General features: G+C 47.2%; 1 protein-coding gene across 1 annotated transcript in view; it reads left to right on the top strand.

Annotated features, from left to right (window-relative positions):
• LOC137431839 (uncharacterized) overlaps nucleotides 1-17,756 on the top strand; it is a 327,221-nt gene that overhangs the window by 41,023 nt on the left and 268,442 nt on the right. The window contains exon 4 of the mRNA XM_078782560.1: nucleotides 8,880-9,420. Coding sequence (XP_078638686.1) covers nucleotides 8,880-9,420 — 541 coding nt within the window. The remainder of the gene's footprint in view (nucleotides 1-8,879; nucleotides 9,421-17,756) is intronic.

Consider the following 17,756-nt stretch of genomic DNA (forward strand, 5'->3'; position numbering starts at 1 on the left):
TTATCTTGAAACCATCAGCCTATGTCATCGAAGGCCAACAAAACACATGTATATGTGACTTCCTTAACTCTGGTAGCCAATGCATGGCTCTAACGGGATCCTCTCATCACCTCACCGTTTCACGGCTGGAGTTCCTCCAAGATAGTGTTCTGTGTCTCGTCCCATACCTAATCAGCATCAACGATCTCTCTGACTCTCCGGAAAAATCTTCATTTCTTTGCCGATGACTTCACCCTCTGCCGTGACATTCCTCATCCTTCAGATAGGCAGGCTGTAGCCTCTTCCCTCTCTGCAGACCTTGATTGAATCACGGCATGGTCAAACACTCGGAATATGCCTTTCAATCTTGACAGATCTTCCTCTCTCTCGCGCACGCGCTCTCTCTCTCTCTCTCTCCCTCTCCCTCTCCCTCTCTCTCCCTCTCCCTCTCCCTCTCCCTCTCAGTCTCCCTCTCCCTCTCCCTCTCAGTCTCCCTCTCCCTCTCAGTCTCCCTCTCCCTCTCCCTCTCAGTCTCCCTCTCCCTCTCAGACTCCCTCTCCATCTCAGTCTCCCTCTCCCTCTCCCTCTCAGTCTCCCTCTCCCTCTCCCTCTTCCTCTAAGTCTCCCTCTCCCTCTTCCTCTCAGTCTCCCTCTCAGTCTCCCTCTCAGTCTCCCTCTCCCTCTCAGTCTCCCTCTCCCTCTCAGTCTCCCTCTCCCTCTCAGTCTCCCTCTCCCTCTCCCTCTCAGTCTCCCTCTCCCTCTCAGTCTCCCTCTCCCTCTCAGTCTCCCTCTCCCTATCAGTCTCCCTCTCCCTCTCCCTCTCAGTCTCCCTCTCAGTCTCCCTCTCCCTCTCACTCTCCCTCTCACTCTCCCTCTCAGTCTCCCTCTCCCTCTCAGTCTCCCTCTCCCTCTCAGTCTCCCTCTCCCTCTCAGTCTCCCTCTCCCTCTCAGTCTCCCTCTCCCTCTCAGTCTCCCTCTCGCTCTCAGTCTCCCTCTCCCTCTCAGTCTCCCTCTCAGTCTCCCTCTCAGTCTCCCTCTCAGTCTCCCTCTCCCTCTCAGTCTCCCTCGCCCTCTCCCTCTCACTCTCACTCTCCCTCTCAGTCTCCCTCTCCCTCTCCCTCTCAGTCTCCCTCTCCCTCTCCCTCTCAGTCTCCCTCTCAGTCTCCCTCTCAGTCTCCCTATCCCTCTCAGTCTCCCTCTCAGTCTCCCTCTCAGTCTCCCTCTCCCTCTCAGTCTCACTCTCCCTCTCCCTCTCAGTCTCCCTCACCCTCTCAGTCTCCCTCACCCTCTCAGTCTCCCTCTCCCTCTCAGTCTCCCTCTCAGTCTCCCTCTCAGTCTCCCTCTCCCTCTCAGTCTCCCTCGCCCTCTCCCTCTCACTCTCACTCTCCCTCTCAGTCTCCCTCTCCCTCTCCCTCTCAGTCTCCCTCTCCCTCTCCCTCTCAGTCTCCCTCTCAGTCTCCCTCTCAGTCTCCCTATCCCTCTCAGTCTCCCTCTCAGTCTCCCTCTCAGTCTCCCTCTCAGTCTCCCTCTCCCTCTCGCTCTCCCTCTTGCTCTCCCTCTCAGTCTCCCTCTTCCTCCCAGTCTCCCTCTCAGTCTCCCTCTCCCTCTCCCTCTTAGTCTCCCTCCCCCTCTCAGTCTCCCTCTCCCTCTCAGTCTCCCTCTCCCTCTCAGTCTCCCTCTCCCTCTCCCTCTCCCTCTCAGTCTCCCTCTCAGTCTCCCTCTCAGTCTCCCTCTCCCTCTCCCTATCAGTCTCCCTCTCCCTATCAGTCTCCCTCTCCCTCTCAGTCTCCCTCTCCCTCTCAGTCTCCCTCTCCATCTCACTCTCCCTCTCCCTCTCAGTCTCCCTCTCACTCTCCCTCTCAGTCTCCCTCTCCCTCTCCCTCCCAGTCTCCCTCTCCCTCTCAGTCTCCCTCTCACTCTCCCTCTCAGTCTCCCTCTCCCTCTCACTCCCAGTCTCCCTCTCCCTCTCAGTCTTCCTCTCCCTCTCCCTCTCCCTCTCCCTCTCAGTCTCCCTCTCCCTCTTCCTCTCCCTCTCAGTCTCCCTCTCAGTCTCCCTCTCACTCTCCCTCAGTCTCCCTCTCACTCTCCCTCTCGCTCTCCCTCTGAACCCCTCTCCCACTTCCTCTCCCTCTCAGTCTCCCTCTCCCTCTCAGTCTCCCTCTCCCTCTCAGTCTCCCTCTCCCTCTCAGTCTCCCTCTTCCTCTCCCTCTCAGTCTCCCTCTCCCTCTCAGTCTCCCTCAGTCTCCCTCTCCCTCTCAGTCTCCCTTTCCCTCTCCCTCTCCCTTTCCCTCTCCCTCTCAGTCTCCGCCTCCCTCTCAGTCTCCCTCTCCCTCTCAGTCTCCCTCTCCCTCTCAGTCTCCCTCTCCCTCTCAGTCTCCCTCTCCCTCTCAGTCTCCCTCTCCCTCTCAGTCTCCCTCTCACTCTCCCTCTCCATCTCACTCTCCCTCTGTCTCCCCCTCCCTCTCAGAGTCCCTCTCAGTCTCCCTCTCCCTCTCAGTCTCCCTCTCCCTCTCAGTCTCCCTCTCCCTCTCAGTCTCCCTCTCCCTCTCAGTCTCCCTCTCCCTCTCAGTCTCCCTCTCCCTCTCAGTCTCCCTCTCACTCTCACTCTCCCTCTCAGTCTCCCTCTCACTCTCACTCTCCCTCTCAGTCTCCCTCTGTCTCCCTCTCCCTCTCCCTCTCCCTCTCCCTCTCACTCTCAGTCTCCCTCTCCCTCTCAGTTCTCTCTCCCTCTCAGTTCTCTCTCCCTCTCAGTCTCCCTCTTCCTCTCAGTCTCCCTCTCCCTCTCCCTCTCAGTCTCCCTCTCACTCTCCCTCTCCCTTTCCCTCTCGCTCTCCCTCTGTCTCCCTCTCCCTCTCCCTCTCCTTCTCAGTCTCCCTCTCCCTCTCAGTCTCCCTCACCCTCTGTCTCCCTCTCCCTCTCCCTCTGTCTCCCTCTCAGTCTCCCTCTCCCTCTCAGTCTCCCTCAGTCTCCCTCTCCCTATCAGTCTCCCTCTCCCTCTGTCTCCCTCTGCCTCTCCCTCTCCCTCTCCCTCTCTCTCTCCCTCTCCCTCTCAGTCTCCCTCTTCCTCTCAGTCTCCCTCTCCCTCTCAGTCTCCCTCTCCCTCTCAGTCTCCCTCTCCCTCTCAGTCTCCCTCTCAGTCTCCCTCTCCCTCTCAGTCCTCCTCGCCCTCTCAGTCTCCCTCTCCCTCTGTCTCCCTCTCCCTCTTAGTCTCCCTCTCCCTCTCAGTCTCCCTCTCCCTCTCCCTCTCAGTCTCCCTCCCCCTCTCAGTCTCCCTCTCAGTCTCCCTCTCCCTCTGTCTCCCTCTCACTCTCCCTCTCAGTCTCCCTCACCCTCTCAGTCTCCCTCACCCTCTCAGTCTCCCTCTCCATCTCAGTCTCCCTCTCCCTCTCCCTCTCGCTCTCCCTCTCAGTCTCCCACTCAGTCTCCCTCTCAGTCTCCCTCTCAGTCTCCCTCTCAGTCTCCCTCTCCCTCCCAATCTCCCTCTCAGTCTCCCTCTCCCTCTCCCTCTCAGTCTCCCTCTCCCTCTCAGTCTCCCTCAGTCTCCCTCTCCCTATCAGTCTCCCTCTCCCTCTGTCTCGAAGCTAAGTGATCTTTCACAATCGTGTTTTTGTCGAGACTGTATCTATCTTTCGGTGTGTGTACCTACAGCGTATCTTTTGGAAAATTTTCGGTGCTAATTTTTCGTACATGTATACACAATCGTCGGTTAATGCGTATCGAGTATTCTGCGGCCTAGTACTCGAAGGCTTGGCTACCGTACCGTCTCCGACCTTGTGGTTTTGTTTTTCTCTCAGTGATTCGTCGAATGCGCTGCATTTATTTTCGTTCTCTGGTTCGTCCCAGTCGTTCACCCCATACCTCCTTGTTTAATATCTGTACTCAAAAAAAAAAAAACCCAAAAAAATATTTCCTTCCCCGGTGTTATTCGTTTATTTGTTGTTCTTTTTTGTTTGTTCGTTCTTCGTTCGCGATCACGCGATCACGTGATTAGAAATGTATAATCTCTCCTGTGAACAACTATTTTCTCTCATATATTATAACACAGTTTTCTTCTTTTCCTACAAAAGGATGCTTTCGTCTTGCTCACCAAATCTATTCATTCCAAAAAATATATAAAATACCATCTCTTACAGTTCCTCCTTTCTACATTCCCTAAACTATCCAGAACTCCACCCCTCCTTCAGTGTCCTCAAACATATTTTTGACTCGAAGGTCTCAAACTCATTTTGCAAAAAATGTTCGTTTCCCATGAATCGTGCACTTTTCAAAATCCAATCTTACTCCTCCCCTCCAAATCCTCCTCATCACCCATCCCTTTCAAATCTCCCCCCTTGCCCCTTCCCTCCCCTCCCTCCTAAACTCCCCCCACACCCCTCCCCTCCGAGACTCTCCCTCGCTCCTCCCCTCCTAGACTCCCCTCTCACCCCTCCTCCTCAAAGCATCCTCCCTGCTTCTTCCCCCTTCCAACTCTCACCTTCATCTCCCCCAACCTTCTGCCTCGCTCTTCCTCCTCCTCAAATAACACCTCACTGTGCCTCACCCAATCTCCATCAAACCTTTTGTCCGCCCCATTCTTCCCTTTCTCCAAGCTATTCTGAAATCTCTGAAATCTCTGACACACCTTCAACAGCTCTCCCTGCCTCTTCCTCCTCTTCCACATCTTACCCTACCCCTCCCCTCCCCTGTTCTGGACCCGATGCTCCCCCTTCCTCTTCATTAACGGTATGGACCTCAAACATCCGGGGCCTTCGCTCAAACTTGACTGATCTCTCCATACAGGTTGCTTCTGACAAACCAGATGTGATCTGCTTAACAGAAACTTTCCTCCTTCATGATGTCTCTGATGCCTTGGTATCTCTCCCAGGTTACTCCCTCTTCCGGTATGATAGACCTGAGCCTCGTCCTGGAGGTGGGGTTGCTATCTTTATAAAAAACTCTTCCTCACTCGCCCTCCACTGGCTCTCCACCTCACCCCCAGGAATACCTTTGGCTACGGCTTCCCCTTCGCTCCCACCTTTTGTTCATATGTGTGTTGTACCGTCCACCAAACAGCGATGACTCCATCTACATCTCGCTGTCTGATAATATGGACCAACTTCTATCTACCCATCCCAACTCTCTCTTCCTCATATGTGGTGATTTCAATTGTCACCATGCCAGTTGGCTGGGTGTGGGTACCTCTCTCCAGCCATGGCTCTTCAGCAAAGGACTTCTGCGACTCACTGGGACTGACACAATCTGTCAATTTCCCGACCCGGATCTCAGTCAACGGAGCATCTTCTCTTCTGGATTTGGTTATGACAAACTTCCCTGAAAATGTCTGCTGCTCTTCTTCTGCTCCAATCGGCTCATCTGATCATGTGCTTGTCAAAGTGGACATCTCTCTCACCATTCTCAGAGAGCCTCCTCAGCGTCGACGAGTCTGGCATTTCACTCAGGCCAACTGGCACGGTCTTCAAGCAGCCATCAATCATCTGGACTGGTCTCCCATCTCTACCGCCTCTGACATCAACTCATCCTGGGAATTCTTTCAAAGTAAATTGCTCTCTCTCTCATGCACAGATTTATCCCATCTCGTCTTCAGTTGTCATACCCTTCCTCCCGTCCATGGTACACGGAATCTTGTGGTGAGGCTGTTGCCCTGAAACAACTTGCTTTCGTCTCCTGGAAAGCAAATCCAACGGAAGGAAATCTCATTTCCTTTCACAAAACCCGAAACAAGTGTGTGTCCACCCTCAGGAGAGCCAGGAAACAATATCTCACTGTTCTCAAGACCGAACTCTCTTATCTGTCTCCCTCTTCCAAATCCTGGTGGCGTCTGGTCAAATCTGTTTCTGGTGTTTGTTCCCCCTCCATCCCCTCCCTCACCTCAAACAGCTTAACGGCTGACTCCGCACGTGAAAAAGCTGAATGCCTCAACTCTGTGTTTGCCTCTAAATCTTGTGTCCCAAACCCATCCCTCTCTGTACCCACCGTACCCAGTCGTACCCAGCTGCTCCTGGACTCTGTGTCCTTTCCTCCTGACAAGGTGGAAAAGTTTCTGTCAACCCTCGACTCTGATTCTGCAACTGGTCCTGACGGCATCAGCCCACGGGTCCTAAAATCATGTGCTTCCGCTCTTTCACTCCCTCTTTCTGTTCTCTTCACCCTCTCCTTTGCTCAAGGTCATCTGCCATCTGCTTGGAAATCAGCCAACATCACCGCTTTGCACAAAAAAGGTGCAAAAACAGATCCCAGCAACTACAGACCAATCAGCCTTCTCCCAATTATCAGCAAAGTCATGGAATCCATCATTGCTTCAGATATGAAATCTTTCCTCTTCTCCAATGGCTTGATCTCTGATCATCAATTTGGTTTCAGACCTGGCCACTCTACTCTGGACATGCTGCTTCTGCTTTCTCAACAATGGATGGAGGTCCTCAACGCCAAACAGGAAATTAGAGCCGTCTCCCTTGACATTTCACGTGCCTTCGATACGGTCTGGCACCCTGCTCTGCTCACCAAACTCTCCTCCTTTGGTATCCATAGAAATCTCTACGCATGGCTGGCGGACTTCCTCTCTGGTCGTAGTCAACGTTTGGCCCTGAAGCGGTTTCTCTCATCTCCTCTTCCTGTTCAGGCTGGAGTTCCCCAAGGTAGTGTTCTGGGCCCTGTGCTTTTTCTGGTCTTCATCAATGATCTCTCTGACTCTCTTGAAAATCCTCTCTATCTCTTTGCTGACGACTCTACTCTCTGTCGCTCCATTCCTCATCCCTCAGATCGGCAGTCTGCAGCCTCCTCACTCTCTGCAGACCTGGACAAAATCACAGACTGGGCAAACAAATGGAACATGTCTTTCAATCCTGATAAATCTCACACTCTTACGATGTCTCTCCGAAAAGACCGACTGGAAAACCCTCCCATCCACTTTCTGAATAATCCTCTCCAAGAAGTTCTGTCACTCAAGCTTTTGGGTCTCACTATTTGCCATGATCTTTCCTGGGAAAACCACATTTCAAATCTGGCCTCCAAAGCCAGTGGCCGACTGGGCATCCTCCGTCGTGCGAAGTCCTTCCTTGGCACACCTGAGCTCCTCACCACATACAAGGCTTTCATCCGCAGCTCTATGGAATACTGCTCTCCCCTCTGGTCTGGTGCTCCTGCCTCACACCTAGCCCGTCTTCACGCTGTTGAAACCAAAGCGTTCAGAATCATTGGAATCTCCCACGATGAAGCTAACTCCAAGGGCCTTTCACTCACTCACCGCAGGCAGGTTGGTGGTCTTTCCGTCTTCTACCGACTCCTCTCGGGCCTTGCCCCCCCAGCCCTCTCTGGGCTCTGTCCCCCAAATATTCCAACAGGTCGCACAAGATCGGCCTGCAACCCTCTTATGGTTAAACTGCCAAAATCAAGACTTTCTGCTCACCTTCACTCCTTCATTCCTCTTTTCTCCCGCCTCTGGAACAAACTCCCTCACTCTCTTTCAATCCCACTCCACCCTCCAGGTCTTTAAAACAGCTGTTCACCACCATCTCTTATCCTCCCCCATCCAAAACCCTGATCTTTTCTACCCCTGCTAATTTCGGTCCCCTTGTGTTTTATACTTCTCCCACCCCCCCCCCCCCCTTCCCACGCCTCCTGCCCCCAAGCCCTCTCCCTCCCACACTTCTCCCTGCTCTCAAATGTTGTGGTTGTGTGCTTCCCCTTCTCTCCCCATCTTGTCTTCCGCTCCCTCTTTTTGTATATTTTGTTTGTCTGGTTGATTTGTTTGTGAAATAAATGTTAGCTCTTTCACGAGCCTCGATTCAGTATACAAAAAAAAAGAAAAAAAAACAGTCTCCCTCTCCCTCTCAGTCTCCCTCTCCCTCTCAGTCTCCCTCTCCCTCTCAGTCTCCCTCGCCCTCTCAGTCTCCCTCGCCCTCTCAGTCTCCCTCTCCCTCTCAGTCTCCCTCTCACTCTCACTCTCCCTCTCACTCTCACTCTCCCTCTCAGTCTCCCTCTCCCTCTCCCTCTCTCTCTCCCTCTCCCTCAGTCTCCCTCCCCCTCTCCCTCTCAGTCTCCCTCTCCCTCTCAGTCTCCCTCTCCCTCTCAGTCTCCCTCTCCCTCTCAGTCTCCCTCTCCCTCTCAGTCTCCCTCTCCCTCTCAGTCTCCCTCTCCCCCTCAGTCTTCCTCTCCCTCTCCCTCTCAGTCTCCCTCTCCCTCTCAGTCTCCCTCTCCCTCTCCCTCTCAGTCTCCCTCTCACTCTCCCTCTCCCTCTCAGTCTCCCTCTCCCTCTCAGTCTCCCTCTCAGTCTCCCTCTCCCTCTCAGTCTCCCTCTCAGTCTCCCTCTCCCTCTCCCTCTCCCTCTCCCTCTCCCTCTCCCTCTCAGTCTCCCTCTCAGTCTCCCTCTCCCTCTCGCTCTCGCTGTCCCTCTCCCTCTCGCTCTCGCTCTCGCTCTCCCTCTCGCTCTCCCTCTCCCTATATATCGGAAAAGACTGCCTGGTGAACCCTGCCACCTACCTTTTAGCAGTTCTCTTGAAGTGCATTCACATTGACTTGTCAAAAATGCATTCAACACGCCTTTTTACTTGTCAGTTTTACTCTGCGAAACGTCCATCCATTCCTCACCTCTGCCCCAATAAACTAACTAAAGTATGACCTTTCTTCCTAAAGCTTTAGTGTGGCTGTTCTCACTTATGTGTAAATACAGTTTTATTATTGGTATATGTGCATTTACATTTGTAATATTTCATTGTTTCAATTTGTTTATGCAATAATTTATTGTTTGTGTGTATTGAATTGGTTACGTCTAACCTTTTGGTAACACAGTATTGGATTTATCAAATCGTTTATCATTTTCATTTGTTTGAATGATTTATTTTGCCTCATAATGTCCTTTTTTTAAATGTGATGTGGGTCATCGCTGCATAATGATGAAAAAGGAGAAGAGCTAAAAGAAGATAGTGCTGCGGAAAACCTTGATTTCAGGATGCTTCAAGTGAATGCTGAACGAAATGCTTCTTGCAAACCATTAGTTGACTGCTCAGCTACTTCCAATTATTCTGAAAGCACTTCTTCTTTATCTACACAAACGAAATCTCCTACACAAAGTCTCACCTCTATCAGCAAGCTTCAAACCCTGGCTTCTCCCTCAGATGAAAACTGCATGAAGGATGTCAGTGGTTTTCCATTACCTACAGATATCAAGAAGGTTAGGAAAACAAAGGTGAATGAGTGCAGCACAATAAATGTGGAACCGCCTCAAGGTGAAGAGGATGGCCAAACTTGGTTGAATACGACTCTGCCTGGGATTAAGGAATCCAAAGGCTTTCCTGTCAATTCATTTGAATTTTCGACCATCCCTGAATTTCCTCTGGATGATCACATGGAGATTGAAGCAATTGTGACGAATGTTATCAGTCCGTCATGTTTCTTCCTTCAGCCACTTTGCAGTGAACTATACCAAATAATGGAAGATTACAAGTGAGTACAGTTCATGCTTTTTATTTTTTTTGGCTTTTTAAAATTTTCATCTGTTTGCCAAGAACATTATACTTCTGTATGTCCACATCTTTTTGAAACCATGTATGTTGCCATTAATGCAAGCAAGTATGAATTATGCTGTATGAAATATGGAACTTTTATGTGTAAGATGGATATATTATTGAAAATGAATCCTGTAAAGCAAACTGTTTGCTTGTTCTTATCATGATAATACTTATGTTCTTATCATAATACTAATGTTCTTATCATGATATCAAGTAAATTATCATGATAATGACTTTTCTTTTACTCTCCATTTTTATAGGGTAGATGCAATCGAGTGATCCAATATTTGATGTATTGTTGCTGTTTTAAGGATGTATATATAGTTATGGTCACTGGATCCGCCAGGCAGGTAGGAGATAAGAGGTCGCCACATCCACCTGTAATTTGCTGCCAGTCAGTGGCTTAAAAACCACGTGCCATTCCAAAGCTGCCCTCCCAAATTTGGCCGAGCAATGCCAAAGGACAGTTTGGTTTAAAACTAATGGCACGTTATCGGGCCACTTCCAAATATCCCGCGTAGGGTTTACATGCCCAATTAGCTAAAATGATCCTCCATTCCCTCTGTGACCATAAAACAATTTCTCATTAACAAAGTAATTATTCAAAATAAACAGAGGGGTGGGGGAGAAGGGAAAAGATTACGGCCAGTGAAACAAACAAAATAACAAGAAATATGCCATGCAGAGCACGATACTTGCAAAATCCACTCTTCCGCTCCCCAAAAAGGTTGCCGTGGATACATCAAATTGTCCATTTCATTAAGATTTAAATTGACCATCTTAATCAAAGCTCGGGTCAATCGGATGAAAATTGATTATTTTTCAAATGAAAATTATTCGAATTTTGACCTTTGACCCTTTGACCTCAAAAATAATTGGTTTCCAAATTCAGTGATGCACTATGTAATTGCTGTTTAATATTTCAAGTCAATTGGATGAAATTTGACAGTTTTTCAGATGAAAAGTAATGATTTTAGAAGTTTGACCTTTTTACCTCAAAAATAGTTGGTTTCCCAATTTAGTGATTCACTGTGTAATTGCTGTTTAATTTTCAAGTTAATAGGATGAAAAAGGATTTTTTCAGATGAAAATTGATAATTTTAGAAATTTGACTTTTTGACCTCAAAAATAGTTGGTTTCCCAATTTAGTGACTCAATGTGCAAATGTTGTTCAATTTTCAAGTCAATCGGTGAAAAATGACAATTTTAGAAATTTCACTTCAAGATGACCTTTGACCTCAAAATCAATCGGCTTCTTCCTTATGACCAACTCTACTATCTGGTGAAGTTCCGTGAAGATCGGTTTAAAATTGCGACCTGTAGGTGATTGACAGACAGACAGAATAACGCACAAGATCAACCAATATACTTGAAAAATCTTCAATTTTGCAAGTCATAAATAATTAACCCTCGTGCCTACAATGCCAACGACGGGTGTTATTGAGGCCTCTCTCTCACATCAGCATCAGGTGAGATAGGTAGAGGATGGGATGATAAATAACCTGGGGGACAAGCAGTTCTTGTTCACACCTGTTTTTGGTATTGAGATGTGCGGTGTGGATGTACTTTTTCTGCTCCGCGATCTCTTGGCTTTTTCACTGCAGCGCACGATGTAAACGCAGTGTTGCAAAGTTCACAATGTTGTTTCAGGCTGGATGTTCATAATGCTGTTTCAGCCTGGATGGTCGTAATGCTGTTTCATCTCGGATGGTCGTATTGCTGTTTCATCCCGGATGGTCGTAGTGCTGTTTCATCTCGGATGGCCGTAATGCTGTTTCATCCCGGATGGTCGTAATGCCGTTTCAGCCCGGTTGGTCGTAATGCTGTTTCAGCCCAGATGGTCGTAATGTTTGTTGGCTTTTCATTCTGCCATTGCTTCAGCCTGTACAACTGCAGATTTTTCCTGTACGGCATGACTGGCCTTCATTTAAACCTGTCTGGCTTTCATTTCTTCTATTCTTGCCATGAGCCTGGATATGACAATAAAGCCTCCCATCCTTGCTCCAGGGGAAAACGTTGAGTCATCAGGAGATGCACATGTGGTTCTTGAACTTCCTTGGAAGGTTGGAATGGATGGGGAGAACAGCTGTAAGGTGCTTTTGACCTCTTTCTACCTCCCAAAGTCCATCATGGCTGTCCACCTGTATTAATTTGTCCCCTTATTCTCCTGATTATGGAATAGTCTCTCTGTATGCTATGTTTCATCCTCTTCAACTCATTTCTTCAAAGGCACTGCCTATCTCTGCTTCCTGCAGGAACTAACGATTGGAGGTGGACACTTAGCCTGTATTTTGGAAGTCTAATGAAAAGGGGCTCAGGAGAGGTCATGGTTTATGAATAGGCCTACTAATTCAAGAAAGTCAACCTCTTCTATTTGCGGACCATAACATTGTGGTACTGTACAATGTGGCGTCTCCTACTAGATGGAAGAGAGAGTTTTCCAGAGCATCAACAGATATCCTTTATGTAGAAGTGTAACAACATGTGTTACGTGTTCCTCCCTGGTCCTCCCCGACCTACGGTATACCTCCGAACCCTGAGAGGAGCCACGGCAGAAAAATACGTTACTCTGGGTTAGAAATCAATAGTGCAACCACACCCATGATTATAAACAAACAAATATTGTATTGAATATCAGACCAGAATAACGGTACAACCAATTTTCCAATTCCAGCGATAATTCCTATCGCCGGATGTCTTCAAGGAACTCAAAATTCCCTCGCGACTTTCGTACGGTAGACCACGCTCGCTACGGAGCCGCGACGTCACGCCTCTTCCCCGACTTTGCTTGCCACGCCTCTTCCTCTTCTCTCCCTCGTCTTCCGGTTCGGTTTCCGGTATCATTTAAAGTTAGCCTTTTTAACTTTGGATAACTGTTCGTGAATAATAAACCTTTTGAGAATAATATTAGTACATAATATCAGAAATATGTCAAGTGGGTGAAAACCACAACAACGGAAGTTACGAATCCGTAACACATGCAGAAATAGAACAACATGCAGAATATCTCAGCCTCAACTGAGAAAGAAGACAGGAGACTGACGCATTGATAGCAACATATTGATTGTGCAAGTAAATGAAGTCAGGATGCTGGTTACCAAGGTGAACGTTTATTTCGCAGGCAGTGATTTGGCATAAAACTGGTATGATCCAAACTCGCAAAGACCAGCCCATGTATGATCCCCCATATACAAATTGTACATCATAAACAAGTGAGTTCCAGGCAGCTGGCTTTGCTACAAAATGCTCTCATATAATCTATCCCTTAATAAAAAAATTTTAAAAAGCCATTAAGTGTTATCTTTTGGCTCTACAATATTGTTACCACCTGCTGTGAAAATATCGATTTGTTCATAAAAAATCTTTCATTTTTTTTTTGTTTTTTTTGTTTTGTATACAGAATCGAGGGTCATGAAAGAGCTAACATTGATCACAAAAATAAATCAAAGAGACAAACAAACAAAGTATATAAAAAGGGGAGCTGTAGAAAAGATGGGGAGAGAAGGGGAAGCACATAAACACAACATTTGAGAGCAGGGACATCGGGAATGTGTGGGAGGGAGAGGGATTGTGGGAAGGCGGCGTGGGAAGGAGGGGGGGGGGGGGGGTGGGAAAAGTATAAACACAAGTACACCAAGGACTTCCAGGAAAGAAGTTGGTCTTTCAAAAAAAAGTGGATTTGGGGTGAAATTAGCGGGGGTAGAAAAGATCAAGGTTTTGGATGGGGGAAGATAAGAGATGGTGGTGAACAGCTGTTTTAAAGACCTGGAGGGAGGAGTGGGATTGAAGAGAGTGAGGGAGTTTGGGCCAGTTATGCCTCCGCAGTCAAAGAAGGCATGATGTTTTTGGGGTGTGTGTGTGTGTGTGTGTGTGTGTGTGTGTGTGTGTGTGTGTGTGTGTGTGTGTGTGTGTGTGTGTGTGTGTGTCAGTGTGTGTCAGTGTGTGTGTGTGTGTGTGTGTGTGTGTGTCAGTGTGTCAGTGTCAATCTTTGTTACCACAATAACCTGTGAACCACAGAAGGGATTTAAACCTAATTTGGCGCAAGTATGGACTGTGATACAGGATGAACTGATTCAATTTTGGTTTGAAGAGGTTAAAGGTCATATGCCTTATTCACAGATTCATCCCATCTCGTCTTCAGTTATCTTACCCTTCAGCCCTTGGCACTCTGAATCCTGTTGTGAGACAGTTGCCTGAAAACAACTTGCATTCTCCTCCTGGAAGGCAAATCCAACCAAAGGCAACTTCAGATCATTCCCCAAATCCCACAACAAGTGTGTATTGTCATGTGATTCCCTCCCAGTTAACACCAGGAGAGTCACGGATGGCCAATAGCAAGCTTTTAACTCTGAAGGCGATGATCAAATCCGGATTTTACTATATATGCGCGGGAGGAAGAAAGAATAAGAGGAAGCTGAAGAGCTTATCTGTGGTCCCGCCACAGTCCTCAAACCTGCGGAAAATAAACTCAAACAAAGACCGGATTTAAAATGTACAAAAAATAAAGACAGGGTTTATTCAACGGAATGCCGGTAATACAAAATAAAACGTGTGATAATAAATAATGTTCCTAAATGGGACGTCCCCCACACCAGACTTGAACACAGACGAACGGAAAGGATAACTGAAAATAATTGTGTGGTGTGTAACTTAGCTCCAATCACTGGTGAGATCTCGTCAAGGTCGTCAAAATCGTCCAGGGCGCTGGCGACATTGCACGCGAAGCTCGCGTGTTGGCGCGAAACAGGCCTCACTAGGGCTGCGTGCAGGGTGCTCCGCCAGCCGTGCCTGGCTTCGTCCACCCGTCATCTGCACGGAGAACCGCAGTTCCCGGTGGCGTCTCCGAACACGGTCGGTCCAAGCGCTTCCTGGAGCCCTTTGTCCACGCACAACGGTCTTCCCCCAGAGTTTGGAACCAAGAGAGAGAGTCGATGGCAGATGAAGGCATGAGAAGCAAGAGTGGGCAAGAGCTGAGGGTCCGAGAGTTCTTTTAACATCGGGTCGTGACGTCATCAACGCTTCTCCACCAATCAGCGCGCCGCTACTTGCTCACGTCTGACGTCATCAGTGGTCCTTGCCAATCCGCACTCTGCTTCCTCCTCGGCCTTCCCTCCACCAATCAGCGGGTAGCTTCTTGCTCCACTCTGGCCAATCACGAGCCCATTCTTACCCCGGCCTTCCTGTTGGTCAACTCCTGCCCAATCACTGTCCCTCTGGGCGTGGCTCTCGGACTGCCTGAGCTATGTGTGGTGATGTAGATGGTGGGGTCTATCGGCAGTGTTCAGAACTGGCTCCGGTTGGTTTTATTGTCCCCCGTCGCACAGCGTAGCGAAAGGGGGACTATGGCTTTCCCCTCCGTCCGTGTGTCCGTGCGTGTGTCCGTGCGTCCGTGCGTGCATGTGTAAGCGAATGGCCGCATTCGAATTTGGTGTGTGGGTGCAACCCACGTCAAAATCCAAGATGGCCGCCGCCATGTATGTCTGATGCCATGTATGTCTGAACCTTGTGAGATTAATATCTTGAAACATAAGCGAAGTACCAACTTCTAATCTGGTGTGTGGGTGTATCTAGGCATAAGGAAGAAGGCTATTGAAAATTGGGTCGCCACGTCAAAATCCAAGATGGCCGCCGCCATGTATGTCTGAACCTTGTGAGATGAATATCTTGAAAAATAAGCGAAGTACCAACTTCTAATTTGGTGTGTGGGTGTATCTCGGCATAAGGAAAAATGCGATTGAAAATTGGGTCGCCACGTCAAAATCCAAGATGGCCACCACCATATATATGTCTGAACCTTGTGAGCGGAATATCTCGAAAAATAAGCGAAGTACCAACTTCTAATCTGGTGTGTGGGTGTATCTAGGCATAAGGAAGAAGTATGAATACATATTAAATCCAATCCATATTAAATCCATATTAAATGCCAAGTCTGTATGTGTGTGTGTGTGTGTGTGTGTGTGTGTGTGTGTGTGTGTGTATGTATAAATATATATGTATATATATGTATATATATATATGTATATATATATATGTATATATATACACAAAGAATTAAGTTAAGCACCCCCCCCGTTTTTTTACAACCTCGCACATTACAAGTTTGTTGTCGTCAAAACAGTGTAATATACCCATGATATTGCTATATTTTCTGGAGAAGTGATATTATGGTCACATAAAAACATAACAATCATGCCGTTTTCAATATTTTATTCTGAATAATTTAAGGTGAAATTTTTTGGGAATTTTAGGCATATTTTCACCTCAATTTAAGTATGGAGCTATAGGTCCATCACGGACAGTGTGGATGACGTTTATGTTTTCTAACGTACAGTCATTGTTCTGAGAAGACTTCTAGCGATCTTTGCGTCAATAACGTGTGTAGGACCCACGTGATCGGATCACTGACTCAACCAATCACTTTTTTTCACTTCGATCACTCAATTTCATCAATGGATAATTGCTAATGTCATACCAATCATTATTTGATCTCACATACCTTAGAATATATGCCAATGTATACATATACACAAAGAATATATATTAGGGGGTGCTTACCTTAATTCGTTGTGTAGGGGTGCTTAACTTAATTCTTTGTGTATATATTGCTTTGTGATGCGAGCCGAGATCTGAGTTACGAGCGAGCGAGCTTGGATAAAAAACATGTAATCGTCGAAAAACATGAGCGAGGTGTGCATGTTGTCGACTTGGTGAGGCAGTACGATCGTAGTACTTCTACGATATGTACGATTTTGAAGCAGAAGGAGTCGATAAAGGCTATAACGCCAGCCATGGGCGTTACGATTATTTCAAAGCTCCGGACCTCTGTCCATGAAGAGATGGAGAAGTTGTTGTTTGTGTGGTTGACGGAGAAGCAGCTCGCAGGAGATACCGTGACCGAGAGCATCATCTGTGAGAAGGCCAGAGATATTTACGGGGATTTGGTGCAGCAGACGGCGGGAACATCAACGGACAAGGCATCGGAAGTCATTCAAAGCCAGTCGGGGATGGTTTGATAATTTTAAGAAGAGGACCGGCATTCACTCCGTCGTCAGGCATGGTGAGGCAGCAAGCTCGGATGTGAAGGCAGCTGAAGATTTTATTATAACTTTTGCCGAACTGATAGAAGCCGAACGATACATCCCCCAGCAAATCTTCAACTGTGACGAGACAGGGCTCTTCTGGAAAAAGATGCCGAGGAGGACGTATATAACGGCAGAGGAGAAGAGCATGCCAGGCCACAACTTGTTCAGAGTGCCGGCGATAGCTCGCCTTCTCTTTGTGGAAAACACGGTGAGATCCTTAACATCCAACAACTAATGGGACGCAAACGGGGCGCCCAGTTTAGCGGTACACACATTGATGAATCACCCTGCCTGTGATTCACCCATGACAGGTTATAGCTGGGTCGGGATTCAAACCCAGGCTGGACAGTTTAGAGTCAAGTGTGCGTACCTCCAGTCCAGGCCATCCTGCCAACTTGTATGTTGCATACAGGTGAAATATAAAGCGCGAGATATTTTTATATATACTGTATATTTAAAAAAAAATTGGTGTGGTTTTTGGCGGGCTGGAACGGATTAATAGCATTTCAATGCATTTTAATGGGGAAATTTAATTTGAGAAACGAGCAAATTGAGTTACGAGCTCGGTCACAGAACGAATTAAACTCGTAAGTCAAGGTTTCACTGTATATATATATGTATATATATATATATATATATATGTATATATATATATATATATATATATAGATATATATATACACATACATACATACATACATACATACATACATACATACATACATACATACATACATACATACATATAGATAGATATATACATACACACATATATATATACACACACATATATATATATATATACACACACACACAGTTATCCCTCGCTATATCGCGCTTCACTTTTCGCGGCTTCGGTACATTGCGGGTTTTTCTCGCAAGTATATGTAAAATTATATATCGGATTTTTCATTATATCGCGGGATTCTGCGGCCTATAGGTATTTTTATTTTTTGGGATTTTAATTATTTTTGCGGTAAAATAAGCATTTTCTAGCCTAAAAAATTAATAATAATATAAATAAAAATATAACACATTAATTAAAACCTATATTAAAAGAATATTACAGTAAATCGAAATAAAATACGCATTATAAATGAGTAGACAAAGAATCGCGCATTTTGAAAGACGTATTCTGGGGGTAATTAACTTGTCCATGATTCTGGGGGTAATTAACCCATCCGTAAGG

Source organism: Myxine glutinosa, chromosome 7 (genome assembly GCF_964187855.1).
Source record: "Myxine glutinosa chromosome 7, kmMyxGlut1.1, whole genome shotgun sequence".
Lineage (NCBI taxonomy): Eukaryota > Metazoa > Chordata > Myxini > Myxiniformes > Myxinidae > Myxine > Myxine glutinosa.